This window comes from Thunnus maccoyii, chromosome 11 (assembly GCF_910596095.1).
Source record: "Thunnus maccoyii chromosome 11, fThuMac1.1, whole genome shotgun sequence".
NCBI lineage: Eukaryota > Metazoa > Chordata > Actinopteri > Scombriformes > Scombridae > Thunnus > Thunnus maccoyii.
The window spans coordinates 3581280-3603943 of NC_056543.1; the positions used below are offsets into that span (position 1 = coordinate 3581280).

Below are 22664 nucleotides of genomic sequence, written 5' to 3' on the forward strand. Positions count from 1 at the left end.
TCTGTTATATTATGTGAGATTGACTTTTGCATTTTTGGTCACTCTGAAATTAAGTTATGATAACATTGTACTCACCAATGTGAGAGCAGTCAGACAATCAGATGGGTTGTAAACAAACCCCCATGTTAGGCTGCATAAGTCCAAAAACTGCTCCATGTTAAAACAGCACAAGTGACTGTGTTGGTGGAGATGTGATGAAATCAATCCAGGAAGTCCAGTTGGAGTTACAGATTTATGCATTTAAAGGCTTATCAGATGCCAAAACACCACACAGTGGTTTTAAATACTCATTTAAAACCACTGTGTGGTGAGAGACAGGACAGGATTTTACAACTCAAGTTATCACAAATGTTTTCTCTTACATTGCTACGATCATGAAGTTAATAGTTGAATACGGCGTTCACATTACAAAGTAATCCACCAGGAACGTACACTTGCATGTATGTGATGGCCAGCGCAGATCATTGCCAGATGATGTCATGTTGTGTTGGAGTAATAGTTGAACCAGGTTTCTCACTCTTCTGTCAACAAAAAGGCTGTAAAACCTTCAGACTAATCAACAGATACAATTTGTTTGTGTAATTCGTAATTTTACTATATTTCTGTGTTTGTTTTAGGTTATTTATTTACTCATCATTCACTCAATTTACTTAATGTTGCTCTTATTACGTTTATTTATTTAACTAATCTTGTATCCTTTGCTTTCTATATATGTTCTTCTGTCTGCTCCATGTGGCATCTTATATTGTACTGTTAACTTGATTATGAATAAAAGTTTTTGAAAAAATAAACAGGACTGAGAAAAAACCCCCAAACAAACAAACAACCAAAAAACATGTTTCTGAAGAACGACACCTTTGCCGAACTTACGTGGAGCAGAAAATGAAGCTGACTGTTTTCCAGATATCCTGGTTCTACTATCCAGAACTTTCATTCACACTCACGGTTTTCCTGTGCATTTAGGAATTATTTGCAACATTACAAGTGTATTTGCTTTCAGTTTTATCACCAAATTCAAAATTCATTTATTATCATTTTACAACACATGGTTGTATAGTGAAATGTAGTTTGTAGTCACTCAAAAAACAGAAATTAAAGAAATGGATTGATAAATAATAAGTCATAAATAAACTATTTGTTATATTGTAGTGCAGAGGATGAATTGAGCGGATACTTCTGTATCTCTTGTCAGACAGCAGCAGGTTGAACAGGCTGTGGTTGGGTAGGTATTGTCTTTTAGTATCCTTTGGGCTCTGTGCAGGAGCCTCACCTCACCAATATCACTGATGCTTGGTAGATGGGAGAAGGGTACCGATGATGTTCTGGGCGGTTTTAATCACCCGCTGCAGAGCCTTCCTGTCTTGGGCCGTGCACATCTCATGCCAATTTGTGATGTTTCCAGTCAGGATGCTTTCAAGAACTTGGGACGGGAATTTTGCCTTCTTAAGTTTCCTTAAGAAATATAGTCGTTTTGAACATTTTTTACTAGGGTGGAGATGTGTGTTGTCCGTGACAGGTTCTCTGTGATGCTGATACCCATATGCCATGGAGTGGTTCAGATGTGTCATTTTACCAACAAAGTGAAATTCAAATTTATAGTATTGTTCTATTGTGACAACAGATTTATGTTCTCATCAAAAACAGACAAGATATCACATGATTTACACGTGTTTCCTATGTATTTTCTTAGTATACAGAAATATATAAAGTAGCACAAAGCTTATGATGTGATACAGGAACTTCGGACTCGTTAGATGCTGGTTTGATTGTTACCCTTCAAAATCCCTGTTAGCGACACGCTGTCTGCCCATGACTTGTACTTACAGCAGTTTATTTACTTTGTCTTAAATGAGACATTAAATTTTGCAAGATAGGCATTAAACCAGAGGAGAGCATTTTAAGATAGACCAACAGAATATAGCTCATCAAGGAGGAGGTAGTGATCAACCAAATCAAAAGCTTTGGAAAGATCAATAAAAATTGGACCTGTAAGTAGGCCTTTATCAAAGGAGGAGAACACATCATTGGTGAATTTTAGCAGGGCTGTTGTGGTGGAGAAATTAGGTCTAAAGCCAGATTGGGTTGGAGATAGAATATTGCACAGATTGATGTACTGATATGATTGATTAAAGATAAGTTTCTCAAAAATTTTGGCAATGGTACAGATAATAGAGATTGGTCTGTAGTTATTCACATCTAGTGGATCTCCTCCTTTGAAAAGAGGGGTAACTCTAGCACATTTCCATATGGGGGGAATTGAACAAGTAGATAAAGACATATTAAATAAATCAGCAAGGGGATACATTAGAACATGAGCTGCAAGTTTAACAAATTTAGCTTTAAAACCATCTGGACCAGCACTACTCTCTTTTAACTCATTCATAACATAAAAGACATCAATAGGAAGAATTTTTCTAAAGAAAAAAGAACCGTTAGAGGTAGTGCAGTTTAAAGAGCCAGCCATATCAGAAGAATTAAAGTGTTGGGAACCACAGAATAGATGAGAAATGACGGTTGAAAGCTTGGGAAATAAGCAGAGGTGATAGTTTCATTATTTATACGTATCCGATTTAAGAGGTTTTTGTTAGTTTTATTGAGAAATCCAGAACTCTCATTCATACTCACACTTTTCCTGTGCATTTAGGAATTATTTGCAACATTACAGGTGTATTTGCTTTCAGTTTTAACATCAAATTAAGTGGTTTAGATAATCTGGCTAATTTGTCTGGCTGCTCATGTTTGTTGTCCTGTTGTTAGGGATTTAGTCAGGTGAGAACAATGTCATGATAGAGGTCATGGCCAGATCTCCCTCATTTCATTTCAGATGAGGCATTGCAGACCGATTGTTTTACATTCACCTGCTTGTGTGTTTGTGTTTGAGAAGACATTGTTGGGTGCTCCAGGAGACATTCTCATGGGTCAGCAAAGAGGGAAATCTCAAGTCCCATCAGTGAAGTCTGACATTCATCATGAGTTTGTGTATTAATTTTACATGTGTGGAAGTGAGCTATTACCTCAAGTGAAACTCAAAAGGGAGTTAAATCAAAATGAAGACATTATGTCATAAAACTCAGACAGCATCTGATTAATACAGACCTGTTTTTAATGTTCAGACAGTTGGCATGTACCTCACTTATTTTTATCACACAACTACATCAGACAAGCCTCAAGTTTATTTATTTTTCCAAATACAAACAGCTGAATGTCATCTAATTTCTGGTATAGAGCCAGGGTGTAAAAGACACTCTCTTTTAAGAGCAGGGTTAGGGTTAGTTACTCACGAGACCCCAGCTAAACGCTGTCATGTTGGAGTTCTCCCTGCAGAGCGCGAGGGTCACCTCCTTGCAGCAATAACATCACTACCCACACTATATCTACATAGTCAGTAAAAAACGTTTGATACAGCTCAGAAACGGTAGTTTCACCACTGAAAACAGCAGTGACTAAGAATAAAATGACAAAGAAATCCCCCCTTAACGATCATATAGTCACATATTCTGTTTTAAAAAGTTTTACTTGTCCGTGTCTGATGACAAATCGTTCCATATTTTCATTCCTCTGTACAAATTTATGAAAGGGAGCATATTAGTTAAATTCAGCAGAGAACATTTTTTAAATGACTTATTTCATATTTAGTCAGGAAAGCCTGACAGCTGGATTACAATGAAAATATGAGGGTGTTAACAGGTGCTGGAGGTTTGAAAGTAGTCCAAGATGACCCTTTAACAGGCTATCTCTAGAGGAGGTCCACTCTGTCGGCTGAGGGCACTCGTCCAGTTTTATAGTGCGGCTTCAATGCCCCGACAACACATACACCTTTCAATCAGATATGCCTATTACAGGTTCTATACTGAAATTATACTTCTATTACAGGTGCAGCAGGTCAATTTCAATTTGTCCAAAGCTGTTAAAAATTAATAAACATTGCATGTTTATCCTTAGCAATTTCCATTATAATTTTTCAGTATAAATAAATTTAGATCTAATGTCAGTCGTATCTCAGGGGGCATCTTGCTTACCTTAAAGGGCTAACCAGAAGACCTCAGAGATGAGCACAAGCCAGGAACTTTGGTTGGAGTGCATGAAAATACAAACCAGTTTTATTTATTTTTTACAAAAACTAGTATTACAAAATGTAAAAAGTAAAATACAAAAACTTGAATATAAAAGTTAAAAAGAAGAAAACTCTCTCTAGGATTTAAAGAAGTCAAAAAGCAAAAAGGGCATAAAAAGCCCTGAGACCTCTCTGGCCTCCACTTTTATATCATTTGTTTTCAAGCATCTACATCTTAAACTCCATATATGGTCACCAACTAGAACATCAGCAAACTATTGGATGATTTTTGTTTACATTGTACAGAACATATAGTTATTTCCCAAACTTCACAGACACAGATCAGAGATGTATGTATTTGTCTGTGTCAGGTGCAGAAACCACAGCTTGCTTTGCAGGCCACTGGCTTCCTGCTGATCTAAGAAGGAGTGTTAACTTGCACAAAAGTTTAGTAACAGTTGAACTTACAGTATTTTCAATCATGTTTTTTTAGTTAATTGTCCATTTTCATTGAGTTTTTACAGAAAATTATTTTAGAGGTAGGTTTGGGTGAAGTGTGTCTCGGGCATTCTAAGTGAGACCTTTAACACTAGCTTGGACATTTTTTCATCATACCATAGACCTTTGTCAGCTTCGGCTAGCTAACATATGACACACACTCGAGTTAGAAACAGCACCTTGAACAACTGATGTAATGTCTTTGATGTAATATTTGTTATTTACAGTGAAAATGTTGTACCCAAGGGGGAAAAAATGGCAGCTAGTAGCAGTGATAACACTAACACAGACTACACAGACAAAATACATTGAATGTGTCCAAAATCATCAACATGGGTTAAAAGCACAGAAGCTGCCTTCACAAAAGTAATGTTAGCATAGAAACAATAAGGTCATACTAGCATAAAAACAAGAAAGTCACATTAGCAAGAAGATAAGTAATGTTAGCATAAAAAAATAATAAACGTTAGCATGAAAAACAAAGTAATGTCAGTAAAGTAACTGTCATGAATGAAAGTTAGGACCAGAAGATCCTGTCGGCTCAGTTTATTATTTATGTCTGTAAGATAGACATCTACAGACATTACAGTACCATTAGCATGCACTGATTCTGATCACAGTCATAACATTAACAAAAATCCTGCTGTTTCCTCATACTATACTCAACACTGACCTGCAGTGTATACAGGCAATACAGGATTTAATCAGTATTATTGATCAGGCACACAGGATTATGACCAGAAAGCATGTTCACCTTTCTTCACAGATTTTTCTCTCTGAAAATGTTTCACGTAAGAACAGGACGCATTTTCCACCCAAAGCCATCAGTTTATACATAAACACACTGAAACTACACTAAACATCCATAAACACTCAGTAACAGAGTGAGCTGTCTGACCTTAAACTTAACGTTTCTTCCTGCAGTTTAAGTGTAAAATCATCCACCTCCTTCATAAAATCCTGGACTCTGACCTGATCTCTGAAGCTAACAGCTAATTCTGAACTGTGAGCTAACTGGGAGGTTTTCCCTTCTTGAGATAATGAACATTTTCCATCCATTACTTCTCTGATTTGTGCAGTTTAAGGAACAAAATCAACATCAAACGTCAATCTTCTCATAAGCTCTCAGTCATTCTGGTTAACTTTCTGCCCCCCGCCTGCACACATCTCACATGTGACGCTCCTCGTAAACCCGTCTATTAAGCAGGGAGGGATAGTTCATGTGTTTCACTCTTTTTGTAATTAGGGACATAGAGTGGGACACAAACACAACACACCTCTGTTGAAACTTCTCTCCACTCTGATGTATGAAGGAAAATCTTTGCACATACTGTAGGTGTTAGCAGTTTCCTGCCATAGTCCTTTAACTTCTGTTGTTGCCTCCCTGCCTGCACCAGCTCTGATCCCAGATCTGATTCATTTGTCTTTGTCACTTTCTGTGGATTTTGTTTCATCTGCATCTTCTTTGCTGTCGCTTAATAGCTTTGTTTTCTCTTGGTTCTTGGTTTACTGCTTGCTGAGGCCCCTCTTGTGAATCTTGACCTGGAATTAAAGGTAAATGTTTCAGTCATGAGGGCACAACAAAATAGCTGTGGGTCTATTGATGTTTTACATCTCTCTAGATGATATCATGAGATCAATGAGACATGTTTTTTTTGTGCAGTATGGATTTTGTCCATTCTTTTTACACTACCATATACGATACATATTTAACTTCTGTTTTAATTTATTTTTAAGCCACTTTGATACTTTTATGAATAATACCGTTTACAGGGATGAGATAGTTTCTTATAAGAGCTGTAAATCTGATTCTGGTTATGACTACAGTGTGGGGGGTGTCACACCAACAGCAGAGAGGTGATGACATTAAATTTCCTTTTGTGGTCAAGCCTTCAACATGATGGTATATTCTTAGAGCTACAGTAGTAATAAACACATTCTTATCATTGTAAGCAGACCTGTTAAATTTGAGCATTCAAGTTCATTCTTGACCTTTAGGAATAGTATGTGTAACAAATAATCTCAGCTCAAAAGGTCCACTGACTATTTAGAGCTTTTAACTGCATCTCACCATCTGTCCTAAGAGTGGAACTTCAGTCACATGATAATAGAAACAGACAACATCAACATCATATTCGAGCCTGAATCTGATCCAGAATATGACTTTCAACAACACCAACGACCTCAACAACAAAGATTACAGAACGGACGGCTGTTTATGGACATGCTCAACAAGCTGACATCATCTCACCTGGAAAGTTAAAAAAAACTTTGCAAACGAAGCGTCCAGGGCAGCTGAAACCTGGGTTTTGTCTCACAGGGAGCATTTTTACATATGTTCACCTCAAGTTTTGGAACTTTGACCATTTTTAACATCCAACATTGTAACAGTACATGAATGTTAGAAAATCACAAAAAGCAGAATATGCCCCCTTTAACACTCGTGACATTCCTCATAAACCCGTCTATTAAGCAGGGAGGGATAGTTCATGTGTTTCACTCTTTTTGTAATTAGGGACATAGAGTGGGACACAAACACAACACACATCTGTTTAAACTTCTCTCCACTCTGATGTATGAAGGAAAATCTTTGCACATACTGTAGGTTTTAGCAGTTTCCTGCCATAACCCTTTAACTTCTGTTGTTGCCTCCCTGCCTGCACCAGCTCTGATCCCAGATCTGATTCATTTTTCTCTGTCACTTTCTGTGGATTTTGTCTCACTTGAATCTTCTTTGCTGTCGCTTAATAGGTTTGTTTTCTCTTCTCTATCAGTAGCAGCAGCAGCAGTGGTGTCCTCATTGGAAGCACTGCATGCAGCAGGATCCCGCCTCACATTGTCTAGTAAAACGTCCTCAGAAACAGGAGCATTTCTGTCAGAGTCTTGAGTCTTCTTCATTCTCTCCTGGCTGAAGCCTCTGGTTTGAATCTTGACCTGGAATTAAAGGGAAATGTTTCAGTCATGAGGGCACAACAAAATAACTGTGGGTCTATTGATGTTTTACATGTAGCGCCCTCTAGACGGCTGGTCTATTTTTATGAGGTACGCTTCCCAAGTTCTTTATGTTTTAGAAATCTCTTTCTTTAAGATTAACTAATACTGAATGACAAGTACACTGTAATATAATATTGGTGAACTAAGTTCTATTTATTCTATAATGTAAGACACTTATACAAATGACAAGAAAAGAGTAAGTTTTAAAGATTTACTGTTGTAAATGTAAACACAAATATTCTTTTAATAATGAAAATAAAACACAAAAATAACACTCAAGTTCAAAAGACTTTTCAGTACCTTTTAAATGATCAATTTCTTAATATTCAAATACCCCTTTTGAGTGCACTCATTATAAAACCACCAAATAATGAAACACACCTAAAGCCGGCAGTTATAACTAACTGAAAAGGATATGGGTACCCAGTGTTAATGATGCAGGCCTGAAGCGATGCTTGTGTGCGTTGTAGCCAGAAACAAAATGGCTGCTTCACGCTAAAGCGCTGAAATAAAACAGATGGCAACTCACTGCCGTAATGGCGTACTCCTCGTCCCCTGTGCGATACCAGCGGGTTGCTGATACATGGGATGAGGTAGACGATTCCTCCTGTCAGGACCAGCGTGTTGCGGCCACGTCGGCTGCAGATGACTTCTCCCACTCTCCCGGTAGAACTCACCGCAGATCACCTTGAACAGGTCCAGCACACCGCAGGCTAACTTCACCAGTTGAGTAGCTGGTTTAGCTGCACGCAGATGAAGTCCGTAGCTAAGCTAATGTGAGCTACATTAGCTGTTAGCGGTGCTCCTCGTTGAACACTCTTTGCCAAAGTACTCCTTTAAACTCGAACACGGTGCTGCACTGAATAACAGTCCTTTGAGACTCACTGTCCGTTTATCTCTACCTATTATTCATAAACAGTGTCCGTACTCTGCATATTTTTTTACTGTAACATATTAAACGCCAGGCAGTTCTCCCTTCTCTGCTCCGTATCGCGCGCTCTCTCTTGCATGTCAAGTTTTTTTTCGCTCACACAACAAAATACACACACTTCCTGTTTAGCCAGATCTTAACCAATTAATTACCAGAATTACACTTTTCTCAATCGGTACTTCCTCTTTAACCCTGAGACTTTTCAAAATAACATGAAATATCTTAAAGTGCATATTTGAATCTTTTTAAACTTTTTAAACTTATTTATTAAACTATTTTTAAACAAACTTTATCAACCTTCATGAAATATTATTCTTAATACTTTTAATCACATTTTATCAAACATGAACATATTTAAACTATTTATTGTCCCTTTTTAACAGGGTTACACCCTCCCCCCTTTAAACGTCTGATGTCCTCATCAGATTACAAAACTTAACTTAAGTTTCTACTCAAAGTATTAAGGGTGAGATTATGAGACCCAGCTTAGTGCTTACCAATTTTTATAGTAACCCCTCTATGTACAATGGTAATGGGTTGATCTTTGGCCTTTCCTGGCTCATCATAGGTAAGTCTTACAACTGGTTTCAATGATCTTTTTGGCCTACTTGGCTTTGGTGTCACATGTACATTAGAACAGCTCGAGGGTAGTTGCTCATCTTCACTGGAGAGTGGTCCTGACTCAGAGTCGGTTGCTTGAGGGACATCTGGAACATGCTCTACAGGAGAGTGGTCTCTCTCTGAGTGACTCTCTTCTGAAGGACTGAGGACTTCCAACTGCTCTGATCCTTCAGCACTATGTCTTTCTCTCCTTCGCAAGAGATTTCCCATTAACTCCCTATAGGGTTTGGTCGGCCATTCACACTCCAGATCAGAAGAATCACTCAAGGTATGGCTTTCTCTTTGTACAGTGTGATCTGTGGAGTTTCTTTTGTGTCGGTTGGGGACACGACTTCGAGTCACAGGTCTCTGTGGAACATTCTCCATTTCCTCCTGCACTGGTATCCTCACTCGATCTCCTATGGGAAGGAGATTATCTCTGTGCAGTGTTTTGACCTTCCCTTTGACGTTTAGTGGCTTTACTCTGTAAACAGGCAAGTTTGGCAACTTATCCACTACAACATAAGGGACATTGTACCAGCGATTTTCCAGTTTGTGTTTTCCCTTCAAGCCAAGGTTTTTCAGCAATACTCTGTCGCCAGGTTCTAGTTTGTGGAACCTAAGTCTCTTGTCGTATGCCTTTTTATTTTGCTGGTGTCTCTTGTTAGAGACCTCTGTGGCCAGGTTATAGGCTGTCTGCAAATCCTCTTTCAGTTTGGCAACATATGCAGAATGTGGTTGGTCAACTTTGCCATCTGGGCATGTCCCAAAGCATACATCCAGCGGGAGTCGAGCCTCTCGGCCGAACATCAGCATATACGGGGAGTATCCCGTGGCGTCACACTTGGTGCTATTGTATGCATGCACCAGGTGCACTACATGCTGACTCCATTGCCGCTTCTTTTCTTGGTTGAGTGTGGCCAACATGGATAACAGAGTTCTGTTGAAGCGTTCAGGTTGGGGATCACCCTGGGGGTGGTAAGGGGTGGTCCTTGACTTCTGTATGCCCAGTATCTTTAACAACTCTTTAATGAGTCGAGACTCAAAGTCTCTGCCTTGATCAGAGTGAATACGAGATGGCAAGCCATAATGTACAAAGTACTTTTCCACTAAGACTTTTGCCACTGTGAGAGCTTTTTGATTGAGAGTGGGGAAAGCTTGGGCGTATCTCGTAAAATGGTCAGTTATGACAAGCACATTACTCACTCCTCTTGAGTCAGGTTCCATAGACAGGAAGTCAATACAGACGAGGTCCATAGGTCCAGAGCTCACTATCTGATGTAACGGTGCAGCTCTTTGACATGGAGTCTTCCTGAGCACACACTCTCCGCAGTTTTTCACATATTGCTCTACATCGACTGACATCTTTGGCCAGAAGAATCGGCTCCTGATCATGTCAGTGACTCTGTCCACTCCTAAATGACCAAGGTCATCGTGCATGGTTTTGAGTACTACTGCTTTGAACTTGGCAGGTAGCACTAGCTGCTGTGTCTTTTTCCCTGTGTGGCATGTGCTCACCCGATGTAGTAACCCGTCAGTCATGACTAGCTTACCCATCTCTCTTTTCATAGGGAGTAACTCTGGGTTGTCTTTCCACTTGCCACACTTTAAAGCTTGTATGGTGGGTGCTATCAAGCCGTCTTGGGCTTGGGCTGCCATTAAGTCCTGCCTGGACATTTGTTCCAGTGAGTTAAGCTGAAGACGTGTGGGGAAAGCATACACGTCAGGAATGCAGTCAGGTGGAGCTCCAAGCTGCTCAGCATACTTGGGGGAGTCTGCCGATGGGCCAAGAACACCGACTCGCTGGCATATTGACTTGACTCCAGCCTGCGAGATGCTCTGCCATTCCGTCTCCTCATCTCTTGCCTCTATGCGTGACAACAGATCAGCATCAATGTTATTTCTACCTGGTCTGTAGATAATATTAAAATCGTACACTGACAAGTCCGACAGCCACCGATGTCCTGTGGCGTTGAGCTTTGCTGATGTCAGGACGTAAGTTAGAGGGTTGTTGTCTGTACGCACAGTAAAGTGGGCTCCGTAGAGATAGTCGTGAAATTTCTCCACAACTGCCCATTTCAGCGACAGAAACTCTAACTGATGGATGGCGTAGTTTTTTTCTGACGAGCTCAGTTTTCTGCTTGCGAACGCCACTGGTCGCAAGCCTTTTGGGTATGCCTGATAAAGCACAGCTCCCAGTCCCGTAAGGCTAGCATCGACATGCAGTGTGTAGGGCTTATCAGGATCTGCAAAGGCGAGCACAGGGGCGTTTGTCAAACACTGTTTGATTTTTTCAAAGGCTTCAGTGCATGACTCGTCCCACCTGTCTCCAAACAGCTCCTTCTCATCCAAATAAACATCTCTCTTCCCTTTTACTGGCTTTTTGCTACGCTGAGGGGGGCCATAACCTTTAGTGAGGTCAGTCAAAGGGCGGACGATGGAGGAGTAGTTGTGGATAAATCGTCTATAATAACCACAAAAACCCAAAAAGGATCGTAGGGTCTTGAGATTGTAAGGTTGGGGCCAAGTGGTCACAGCTTCGATTTTTGCAGGGTCAGCAGCAACACCCTCAGCAGTCACAATATGACCCACATACTTGACCTTTGTTTGGCAAAACTGACATTTGTCAAGTGAAATCTTGAGCCCTACTTCTCTGAGTCTGTCCAGCACCTTTAAGAGTCTCTCTTCATGTTCTGCCAGGGTCTTTCCGAATATGATCAGATCATCCAGATAGACTATTACTTGGAGCATGTTCATGTCTCCAACTGCTTTCTCCATGAGGCGCTGGAAGGTTGCAGGAGCTCCAGTTATGCCTTGAGGCATCCTCTCAAATTGGTAGAACCCGAGAGGGCAGATAAAGGTAGTCTTTTCTTTGTCCTCTTCTTTCATGGCTATTTGATAGTAACCACTTCTTAAGTCGATCACTGAGAACCATTTACTACCCGACAGGCAGTCAAGAGCCTCATCGATGCGTGGGGTAGTGTATTGATCTGGTACAGTGCGGCTGTTTAGTGTGCGGTAGTCAATGCACATCCTTACATCCCCATTCTTTTTCCTCACAACCACTATGGGCGATGCATATGGACTTCTGGACTCTTTAATGATGCCTGCAGCTAGTAGCTTTTGAATATGACGCCTCACGTCGTCAATATCCGCAGGGGCGATGCGTCTGGAGCGTTCACGAAAGGGTCGTGAATCAGATAAGCGGATCGTGTGCTCCACTTCTTTGGCGAGTCCCACATCGAGTTCATGAAGAGAGAATACATCTGCTCTTTCAGACAGTTTTTGTCTGAGCCTTGCTTTCCATGTTTCGGGGACAGGTGACTCACCAAAGTCGATCATTCTGACATCAAAAGCATCCTCAGTCTCTGGCTTTTGTTTTGGCACTGTGGTAACCACATCAGCTACACACAGGTGACCCAGGACAGCACCGGCAGGAATGGTCACTTCTTTCTGCGACTCATTATGAACCACAACTGTCAGCCGGTTAATGTCCACAGCATTACTGGGTATTGCCATAGGTTGGAGCATGACGCCTGATGGGAGAGTAGCTGTACTGGAGGCCTCTACTATCAAGATGTCATCTGGCAGGGACTTTCCAAGCACCACTTTGCAGACTACTTTAATGCTGCCACCTGCAGGTAGGACAAGTGAGCGTCGACCCTCCAACTTTACACAACCTATTTCGTCATCCTCTTCATTTGACAAGTCAATGGCTTTTTCTTTCACTGTTTCTGGGAAAGTGTTCTGTATGCCAAAGGCGTGGGCTACAGTGCCTTCAACTCTATCGTCACGCAGCTGGGCTAGCCGCTTGGATAGGTTAGCCTTGGTATTTGTCCCGAGGATCACAGGTGTCTGATCAGGACCAGGTGGATCAGGGCAAATGAGAGCCAGGGCTGACAGGGCTGTTGGGGTACCCGCTACCTTTTTGGGAAACTCTAGGTCCACTGCCACGTAGCCAAGATAAGGGTAATCAGAGTCACTTAAACCCCAAATGTTAAGGTCACTTACTGGGCGAATAGGAGTATCAGCAAGATGTCTCCTGTACCAGGATTCAAAGATGATGCTAACTCTTGAGCCACTGTCGAGTAATGCATCACACAAATGTCCATTAACTTTCAGAGGCTCCAAAGATGGTGGCCCTATTAGACCCTCTGGTATGCCTGTTGGGGCAAGCTGATCTACTACACTCCTCCTCACAGTGCAGTCAGTTTTGGGTGAGGGGACATCAGTAGTAGGTTGAGTGCTATGGGTCTTAGCCTTTTTGAGAGCTTGAATGAGTCTTTGGATCACTTTGCTTTGGTTCTCAGGGTTTTTGCACTTCCCTGCCATGTGTCCATTTTCGCCACAGCGATAGCAGAAACGCTCTTCTGTCTCAGCCCCTTGTCTGTTTTGAGTGTTTACAGTCATCACTGTGGGAGAAGGTGTAGACGATTGAGGTAATCTGGAGTTCACCTTTTGTTGTAACTGTTTCAGTTGTTTCCTCAGAGCTATCACTTCTGGATCAGCATTAGTCTCTGGGACATTTCTCACTTTAGTTTGAAAGTTCTCATTTTGTGTCTCTTTGTCCCGTGTAGAGAGCGCAGCAAACATTGATTTCACTTCTTTAATTTCAGCTCTCAAACTCTGTATCTCTGAGTGTTTGTTTTCTTCTTGAAGCTTGGTGTGAACTGTATACACTGAATGGTTCAGCTTTGCTCGAGAAGATTCATATTCTTCTTCTGAACGAATTTCTTTCAGGAGCTCAAGGAAAGTTGGGGGATTAGCTCTTCTCTCCCTCAGTCGCAGTTGGATTAACATCAGATCAGCATTAACTGCACCCCTCAGAAGCTGCTCAAGCCGTGCACCATCCATGGCTAGGGGAGTGAGACCACCTCTTTGTACCACTTTGGACAGGCAACGTTCTAATCTCCTGAGGAAATCAGATAGCTTCTCACCAGGTTGCTGCTGCTGCATTCTGAATGTGAAATACAAATCGTCTCCAGACTCTGCTAATCCAAAGGCGTTTTCCAGAGCCTCCAGGCACTTGTCAGGGGCAATGTCAGGATTGGAGAGACGCACTGCTTTTATCACTTCCAGAGCTGGCCCCTTTAAACTCTCCATTATCTTTCTCCTCTTGTCTTTAGCAGAACCCTCACTCTCTTCAACCATCAGGTAAGCTTGCTCTAACCAGTGGTCGAATTGTTCCTCTCCTGCTGGTGTAGGCACAATACCGGAAAAGATCCGCAGGCGGCGGTATCCTCCACTTTCTGCTGAGGGCTTGACAGTCTTATCAAACAGATCGCCCACAGCACGAAGGATGGCTTCTGTAGAGGGAGGTATGTGCGGGGTCAGCAAGGCCTGAACATCCTCTGTGGACTTTCCTTCTGCTTGTAGAAGAGCATGCAGTTTACGGTTAAAGTCCAACTCAGGGTCTGAGCTCTGAGCCACAGTGAATATTTTCCATGCAGTTTGTCCATCTGAGCTCAAAACTTCACTTGGGACGTCTGCATCAGTCAATTTCTCTTTGCACTCGCAAAGCACCAGCACTTCATTTGTAGTTTCGTTTAACATTCTTCCTCTCACTTGTACCCGTCCCAAGCACTTTACAGTTTGCAAAGTCTCTACTATGTGTGCTGTTTCTGTCTTCTCAGGAACGATGGTCAGCAAGGCATGGCTCTCATCCAGGTTTTCACCTCGACACCAGTTCTTCAGCTGGTTCCTGTACATTGTGACACTTTAGCTGCTGTTAGTTAAATATCACCATATATTGTTTTGTTTGTCTTTCTTAGTTTTTTTTTTTCACAGTTGAATAGTTCACACACTAGGAAATTTACAGTCACAAATCACCAATTTCAGCATTAATTAACCCACAATCCCAGCGGTGCCTCCATTTTATGTAGCGCCCTCTAGACGGCTGGTCTATTTTTATGAGGTACGCTTCCCAAGTTCTTTATGTTTTAGAAATCTCTTTCTTTAAGATTAACTAATACTGAATGACAAGTACACTGTAATATAATATTGGTGAACTAAGTTCTATTTATTCTATAATGTAAGACACTTATACAAATGACAAGAAAAGAGTAAGTTTTAAAGATTTACTGTTGTAAATGTAAACACAAATATTCTTTTAATAATGAAAATAAAACACAAAAATAACACTCAAGTTCAAAAGACTTTTCAGTACCTTTTAAATGATCAATTTCTTAATATTCAAATACCCCTTTTGAGTGCACTCATTATAAAACCACCAAATAATGAAACACACCTAAAGCCGGCAGTTATAACTAACTGAAAAGGATATGGGTACCCAGTGTTAATGATGCAGGCCTGAAGCGATGCTTGTGTGCGTTGTAGCCAGAAACAAAATGGCTGCTTCACGCTAAAGCGCTGAAATAAAACAGATGGCAACTCACTGCCGTAATGGCGTACTCCTCGTCCCCTGTGCGATACCAGCGGGTTGCTGATACATGGGATGAGGTAGACGATTCCTCCTGTCAGGACCAGCGTGTTGCGGCCACGTCGGCTGCAGATGACTTCTCCCACTCTCCCGGTAGAACTCACCGCAGATCACCTTGAACAGGTCCAGCACACCGCAGGCTAACTTCACCAGTTGAGTAGCTGGTTTAGCTGCACGCAGATGAAGTCCGTAGCTAAGCTAATGTGAGCTACATTAGCTGTTAGCGGTGCTCCTCGTTGAACACTCTTTGCCAAAGTACTCCTTTAAACTCGAACACGGTGCTGCACTGAATAACAGTCCTTTGAGACTCACTGTCCGTTTATCTCTACCTATTATTCATAAACAGTGTCCGTACTCTGCATATTTTTTTACTGTAACATATTAAACGCCAGGCAGTTCTCCCTTCTCTGCTCCGTATCGCGCGCTCTCTCTTGCATGTCAAGTTTTTTTTCGCTCACACAACAAAATACACACACTTCCTGTTTAGCCAGATCTTAACCAATTAATTACCAGAATTACACTTTTCTCAATCGGTACTTCCTCTTTAACCCTGAGACTTTTCAAAATAACATGAAATATCTTAAAGTGCATATTTGAATCTTTTTAAACTTTTTAAACTTATTTATTAAACTATTTTTAAACAAACTTTATCAACCTTCATGAAATATTATTCTTAATACTTTTAATCACATTTTATCAAACATGAACATATTTAAACTATTTATTGTCCCTTTTTAACAGGGTTACATACACCTCTCTAGATGATATCACATGATGTAAAGGTTTGACACAGTTCATGTAGGAGATGAGTATGTTTTGAATTTGCCATCAGGTTAATGTGAACCACTGACAGGAAGAGAGACTTCTTTTTTTGTGTGCCGTATGGATGCTACCTACACTATTTAGGTCATTATTTGTACACTACCATATAAGCTGACATCATCTCACCTGGAAAGTTAAAAAAAACTTTGCAAACGAAGCGTCCAGGGCAGCTGAAACCTGGGCTTTGTCTCACAGGGAGCATTTTTACATATGTTCACCTCAAGTTTTGGAACTTTGACCAACATCCAACATCATGACAGAATATAAATGTCAGCAAATCACAAAAAGCACAATATGCCCCCGATAACATTTAACCAACACTAAGATCTTTCCTTAATCTTAAGCAAAGTGATTTTGTTGCTGAAGCACACGCAGCAGTCAGGATGTGAACGTTTACACCTGTTGTGCAGTATTTAAATGTAACTTCAATCTTTAAATGTTCTGTGAACATAATCCAGGCAGAGATTATGTTCAGCATGGCAGCATTACTGGAAAAAGTTTAGTAGTGTAGAAACGTCATTTCTAGGAGATAGAGTCACATGACCGAAGATTGACATGTGATGACCAATCACTGGAGGACACCTGAGCAAACTCAGTTAGCTGATGTGAGATGTGGTTGAAAGCTCAGAAGAAGCTATTTAGTGGACCACTCAGCTTTGATTGTTTTGTTATATCAAACTGTTGTATGTTTTTGCTCAATACCACTGACAGTATGAATATAGGATATTCTTGTGGATAGAATCAGAAGGTGGGTACATCTGCACATAAACTGTTTTGTACACAAGGTGTCTGTGTGGTATTTGAGTTCATGCTTTTTCACAAGTTGATGATATCTTTATATCCAGCAACAAAAAGATAGCAAATAACAATCACAATAGAGAATAAATTGAAGTTACTCACGTCTTCTGTAGAGAAAATACACAAGAAATGGAAATAATATGGCAGCAATGACTCTAATTGATACACCTATTGTAGAATGATCCCTCAGCAGCTCCTCACCTGTAAATTAGGAGACATAACAGAGTAACAAATTATTTTAACATGTTGCAATAATAAAAACACATCTTTGAACACGTCAATATCTGCTTTTTGTTTGTCTTCTTTGTTTCTTTTAATGTTTAATATCAACCTGTCCAGGGACTGCAGCTGAAAATTTGCCTTTTGGCTAAATCTGACTCATTTACATCATGTTGATGTTAATTAGATAGATAGATAGATAGATAGATAGATAGATGGATGTACTAATTGCTTGCTATGTATTACCACAACTGAACATTCCACAAGCTGTCCAAATCTTCAGTTACTTATGTAATACAGAAATCTAGAAACTGAAACTGCTTATAGTTTATTTAAAGTAAGTTTCATTATAGTTTATTAATGGTGAATTGTGTTTACTAGAATTACAGTACTGTTCAAAAGTTTTAGGCACTTTAGATGTTTAGATTCTTATCCATAATGCAATACCATCAGGGAAGCATCTTATTATCTTTATTTATCTGTATCTGTATCACTCACCAGGAGCATCAATCACTGCGGTGTTCTTAATCTGCTGTTTGGAGTGAGGGTTACACACGAGGCAGGTTACAGACTGCAGCTCTTTGACACTGACAGTGCTTGTGACAGAGAAAGTTTTCTTGGTTGGATGCTGCTGATGGGACGTCTGAGCATCCTTCAGTTTCAGTTGTTCACTGCTGAATTTGTTTTGACCAGTCCATTTCACTTCAGGTTCAGGGTATCCTCCATGTGCCGTACAGGTTGCACTGTTTAATGTGTTGTTAATGGTCAGGTTAAGATCTTGGTAGGCAGCTGTGGGTGTGTTAGAAAGCATGATGGTTTACACACTAGAGATATTTATAGTATTTTAATGTGTATAGATTTTGGTTTGAAAGCAAGAAACTACTATTCCATACCTGAGACCTGCAAAGAGGACATGCACTGAAGGTTAAGCCGTTTAGTAGAATCAAAACGAACACTGGCCGAGAATGTTTTCTGGTCATCTCCAACACTAACATTGTTTAGTCTAATAGAAATATTTCCAGAACTAAACTCAGTATTGAAGACTTGACACCTGTTCCTGTATTCATCAGCTACTGGTTGTGTTTTCTCACTGATATGCCAGTGGAACAAAAGTTTGTCAGACCCATCCTCCTGCCAGTAAAACCATTTGATGCTTGTTGAATTCACTGGTAGTGAACAGGGAATCAGGACGGACCCTCCAACAGTGGCACTGAGAGGGACAGGTATCTGACCCATGATGGGTGCTAGAAAAGAAAAGATTGAGATATAGTAAGAGTTGTTAGTAAGAGGAGAAATGATGTCATCCTGACTCATCAAAACAGTGAGAAACTAAAAGGTAAAAACACATTGAAACATGCACATAAGAGGCTGAATTTCAAGAGAATCCTTTCTTCAGATGTCATACTGTACAGGAAGGGTGTCCTGCTAATTAAACTTGTGCAGGCGTTTAGCTCCTTAATTTTTTAGATTTGATGTTTTCTGTGTTAATTTGGAAAGAAAAAAAAGTTCTCTGTATTTTTCTCTTAGTATGTTAGTGCCAGGTTGTTATTGTGCTGTCATATGTTAATTGTGACCTGCGACTGCTGATGAAAATTAGCTATAAGCTAACTGGTACAGTACGTCAAATGGTAACATTTATGTTTAACACTCTACATGGTCCCAATAAATAAGACAAATGAGTATGTAACTAAAAATGAACTTGTTGGTCTTTTCTTGTGTTTGCATCTCAGTCACTTAACCTTAAACGACCTATACCCTTGCAAAATCATAATTAAGATCAATAACATCCATCATTCTAATTGACATCTCTTGTGTGGCCAACAAGAAGGACTATTTCCCTATTATTATACCTACTCTTATGTGAGGTATGTTGTTGGACGAATAATTTCATATTTGAAGCATGAAATGATAATTCATAATTCCCCCATAAAATCATAAAACTATTTGTGTGCACAAATTCCTACAGCAAGGTGTCATACCACTGGTCCGACAGCCCACTATTTCGAAACTCCAATAGTTAAAAATGTCCCATTGGACTGAAAGCTCATAGTCCGACAGCCTGTTATCCCGAAAACAAAAGCCCACTGCTCCGAAAATACACTGTGATGACCCCTGTTGTCATCTGGGAGTTTATATGGTCTCTGATCAGTGTCTCTCCCCTACAGGTGACTAATTACCTTCACTCAATGCACCTGGGCCCGATACACTGCTGTTCCTTAAGCCACGGCTGTAGTCTCTCTTAGACTCTCGGCTGCCTTGCTGCTGCAGCTCTTTGTCCTCTCTCCCTACAGGCACCGGTTTGAGTTTCAAAAATGCTGAATTTAAAGAAAAAGCAATTAAATTGATCCTCTAAGATTTTGTCTGTCATTCATACATACATGCACATCTGCTGCTCCAGGTGGCCGGCTGCCTCTGGCTCTCTCATAGTGAATTTAACAAAACACTGATCTGTTCTCTCGGTTTGTGTTTGTTGACGAGGTATCACGAGGTCAAGGTCAATTTTATTGTCTCAGTGACGTGAGGTATAGCAGGCAGCGGGATCCAGTCTGGGATACAGGCAGTAAACTCACTCTGAAGGTAAATAAAGGCCGAAGGTGCTGCAGCAGACTAGAGGGAGTTGTCTCAGTTGAGACTGATAAGTCTCCCTCAGCTAAATGTACAAAGGGAGCAGCGGCAAGACAGGAAGATCATACTATGTGATATGAATTATCGCTGTCTGGCAACATTGCTTTTACATTCATAACATTTTTCCCAATCACTTGCAGGTTGTCACACAGAATTCAAATGTCAGTTCACTGAGTTAGGCTTGTTTGTCTAAATGGGTTAAACTGCTCTTCTAGAAAGCATGTGTAAAATACCCACATGTAAAATACTTGAACCAACTGTCACAACCATACAAACATAACTTTCATAAATCTCTGTAATCTGCCGTTGTTATTAAAGAACTGATGAATATTTAGATTCAGTAACATGATCCTCCTCAGTTTTTGTGACTTTTCTCATGTCATTTTCAATGGAGGAAAGTAACTTAATACATTTACTCAAGTACTGTACTTAAGTACAGTTTGAAGTACTTTTACTTGAGTATTTCCATGTGATGCTACTTTCTACATTTCAGAGGGAAATATTGTACTTTCTACTCCACTACATTTATTTGACAGCTTTAGTTACTTTTCAGATGAAGATTTGACACAATGGATAATATAACAAGCTTTTAAAATACAACACATTGTTAAAGATGAAACCAGTGGTTTCCAACCTTTTTGGCTTTTGACGTCTTACAAAAAGCAGTGTGTAGTCGGGGTCACATTTCACATGTCTATGAGTTGTTAACAGCTCCACCAAAAAGTGATTTTTCCCTCTAAACTTCTCACATGCTTTCATTTCAATAAATGTTCAAATGATCCAATATTTCAGCAAAAATCAAAGATTAGAGAAAAAGTCCAGAAACTGAAAACAGATTTGTGTATCAGAACTTTGTTTTTTCTTCTTTCCTCTCCCATTAATCATCTCACGACCCCTCAGATTTATCTGCTGACCCTTTGGAGGGGCCCGACCCCTAGGTTGGGAACCACTGGACTAAACTAGCTAACTGTATATAAAGTAGTGTAAACTAGCTCCACCTCCAGCAGCTACAACAGTAACATGCTGCTCTAACACTGATGCTTCACTATTAATTATATATCAGTCAGAGGGACCAAACCACTACTTTTACTGCAATACTTTAACTACATCAAGCTCAGAATACTTATGTACTTTTACTGCAATACTTTAACTACACCAAGCTCATAATACTTATGTACTTTTACTGCAATACTTTAACTACATCAAGCTCAGAATACTTATGTACTTTTACTGCAATACTTTAACTACATCAAGCTCATAATACTTATGTACTTTTACTGCAATACTTTAACTACATCAAGCTCATAATACCTATGTACTTTTACTGCAATACTTTAACTACATCAAGCTCATAATACTTATGTATTTTTACTGCAATACTTTAACTACATCAAGCTCATAATACTTATGTACTTTTACTTAAGCAGGATTTACCATGCAGGACATATACTTGTAATGGAGTACTCTTACATTGCTGTATTAGTACTTTTACTTAAGTAAAGGATCTGAGTACTTCTTCCACCACTGCTTAAATCTTAAAAAGAGGAAATATGAGATATCACCACAAGATGGTGGTGAAACTCCATTATATCAACACATTGTAAATATTGACACACTTGTCAATTGATTCTATTATTTCTATTTTGTTTACTTTCCAATCTTTTTATATGATGTCATAACTGTAATTTCAGTTGCAGGATTGAACCAGCAGAAAACTTAATGGTGAAAATTTGTATCCTTTATATTTAATTTTCTAATTTTCATTTCTATTTTTATTCTAATCATTGTTATTTATTGCACAGTCGTCCTTTTAGCTCAGTTCAGTAAATGATTTAACATTAACAGACAGTTGCAGTGAATTACATGAATTATGCCATGAAAGAAACATGATAAAACATTGTTATTACAACCAAAATGAAAAACTACTACTACGATACACACTACTACAGATATGAGTCAGCTGTATGAATCAAAACTGGATTGTGAACGTTGCTGGGCAAGAAGACAAACACAATGTCAATGTAACAAATAAGCAAATCAGACAAAAAAACCCTAAAAACTCCCACAGACTAATATGAAGAAGAAGGAGGATTCTCTGAAACTGCAGCCGTTTCAGAAAATTACAAGAAATATTTAGATTATTAAGAGTACATTGATCAGAGAAGTTGCCTGTAAAGGTAACCACAGACATCTTCTTTAGGCTTTGTGACCATTGTGCCTATTTTTGGTATCACGCATGCATTCATAACAAACACTTCCTGGAATCCAGTGTCTCATCAGAGGGTTCCCAGAAACCTTCAGCCTCCTCTGCAAATGAGAAGTGATACAATTAAAAAAAAAAAAGAAAAAAAAAAACATGACGTCATTGCAGCGTGTTGACCACGTGCTTTTTTTCTTCCTAGTCAAACTACCTTCAGCAGCACAGTTGAAGCTCATCATTTTACATGTAGGATTTCTATCGCTCTTCATTGTCCCTGCGCCTCTGGTTCAAAAGGCAACTACTATCTGACTGCTTGTTATACTTCGGTGAGGAACGCCGGAGCCACGCTTGCTTCTCCTCTTTGGGTCACATGAATGATTTTACAAGACGAATGCCACAACAACAAGGTTGGAGCTGCTCAGTTGTTTCTGTCAGAAGAGGAAATAGCACTCTGATTGTACGCATGGACTATTTTAAACGGACA

The 22664-nt window shown here is 39.9% G+C and overlaps 2 protein-coding genes across 2 annotated transcripts; both read right to left on the reverse strand.

Moving 5' to 3' along the window:
• Window positions 1-7237: 7237 nt before the first annotated feature.
• Window positions 7238-16261, reverse strand: LOC121907639. The gene is made up of 4 exons (XM_042427313.1): window positions 9086-16261; window positions 8224-8289; window positions 8076-8122; window positions 7238-7486 (listed from the first exon to the last, which is right to left on the reverse strand). Exons 1-4 carry the CDS (start codon window positions 14784-14786, stop codon window positions 7238-7240), a joined length of 6063 nt encoding a protein of 2020 aa, XP_042283247.1. The 5' UTR covers window positions 14787-16261.
• Window positions 16262-17771: 1510 nt separating this feature from the next.
• Window positions 17772-18794, reverse strand: LOC121906880 (ICOS ligand-like). The gene is made up of 2 exons (XM_042426066.1): window positions 18249-18794; window positions 17772-18144 (listed from the first exon to the last, which is right to left on the reverse strand). Exons 1-2 carry the CDS (start codon window positions 18667-18669, stop codon window positions 17846-17848), a joined length of 720 nt encoding a protein of 239 aa, XP_042282000.1. The 5' UTR covers window positions 18670-18794; the 3' UTR covers window positions 17772-17845.
• Window positions 18795-22664: the final 3870 nt, after the last annotated feature.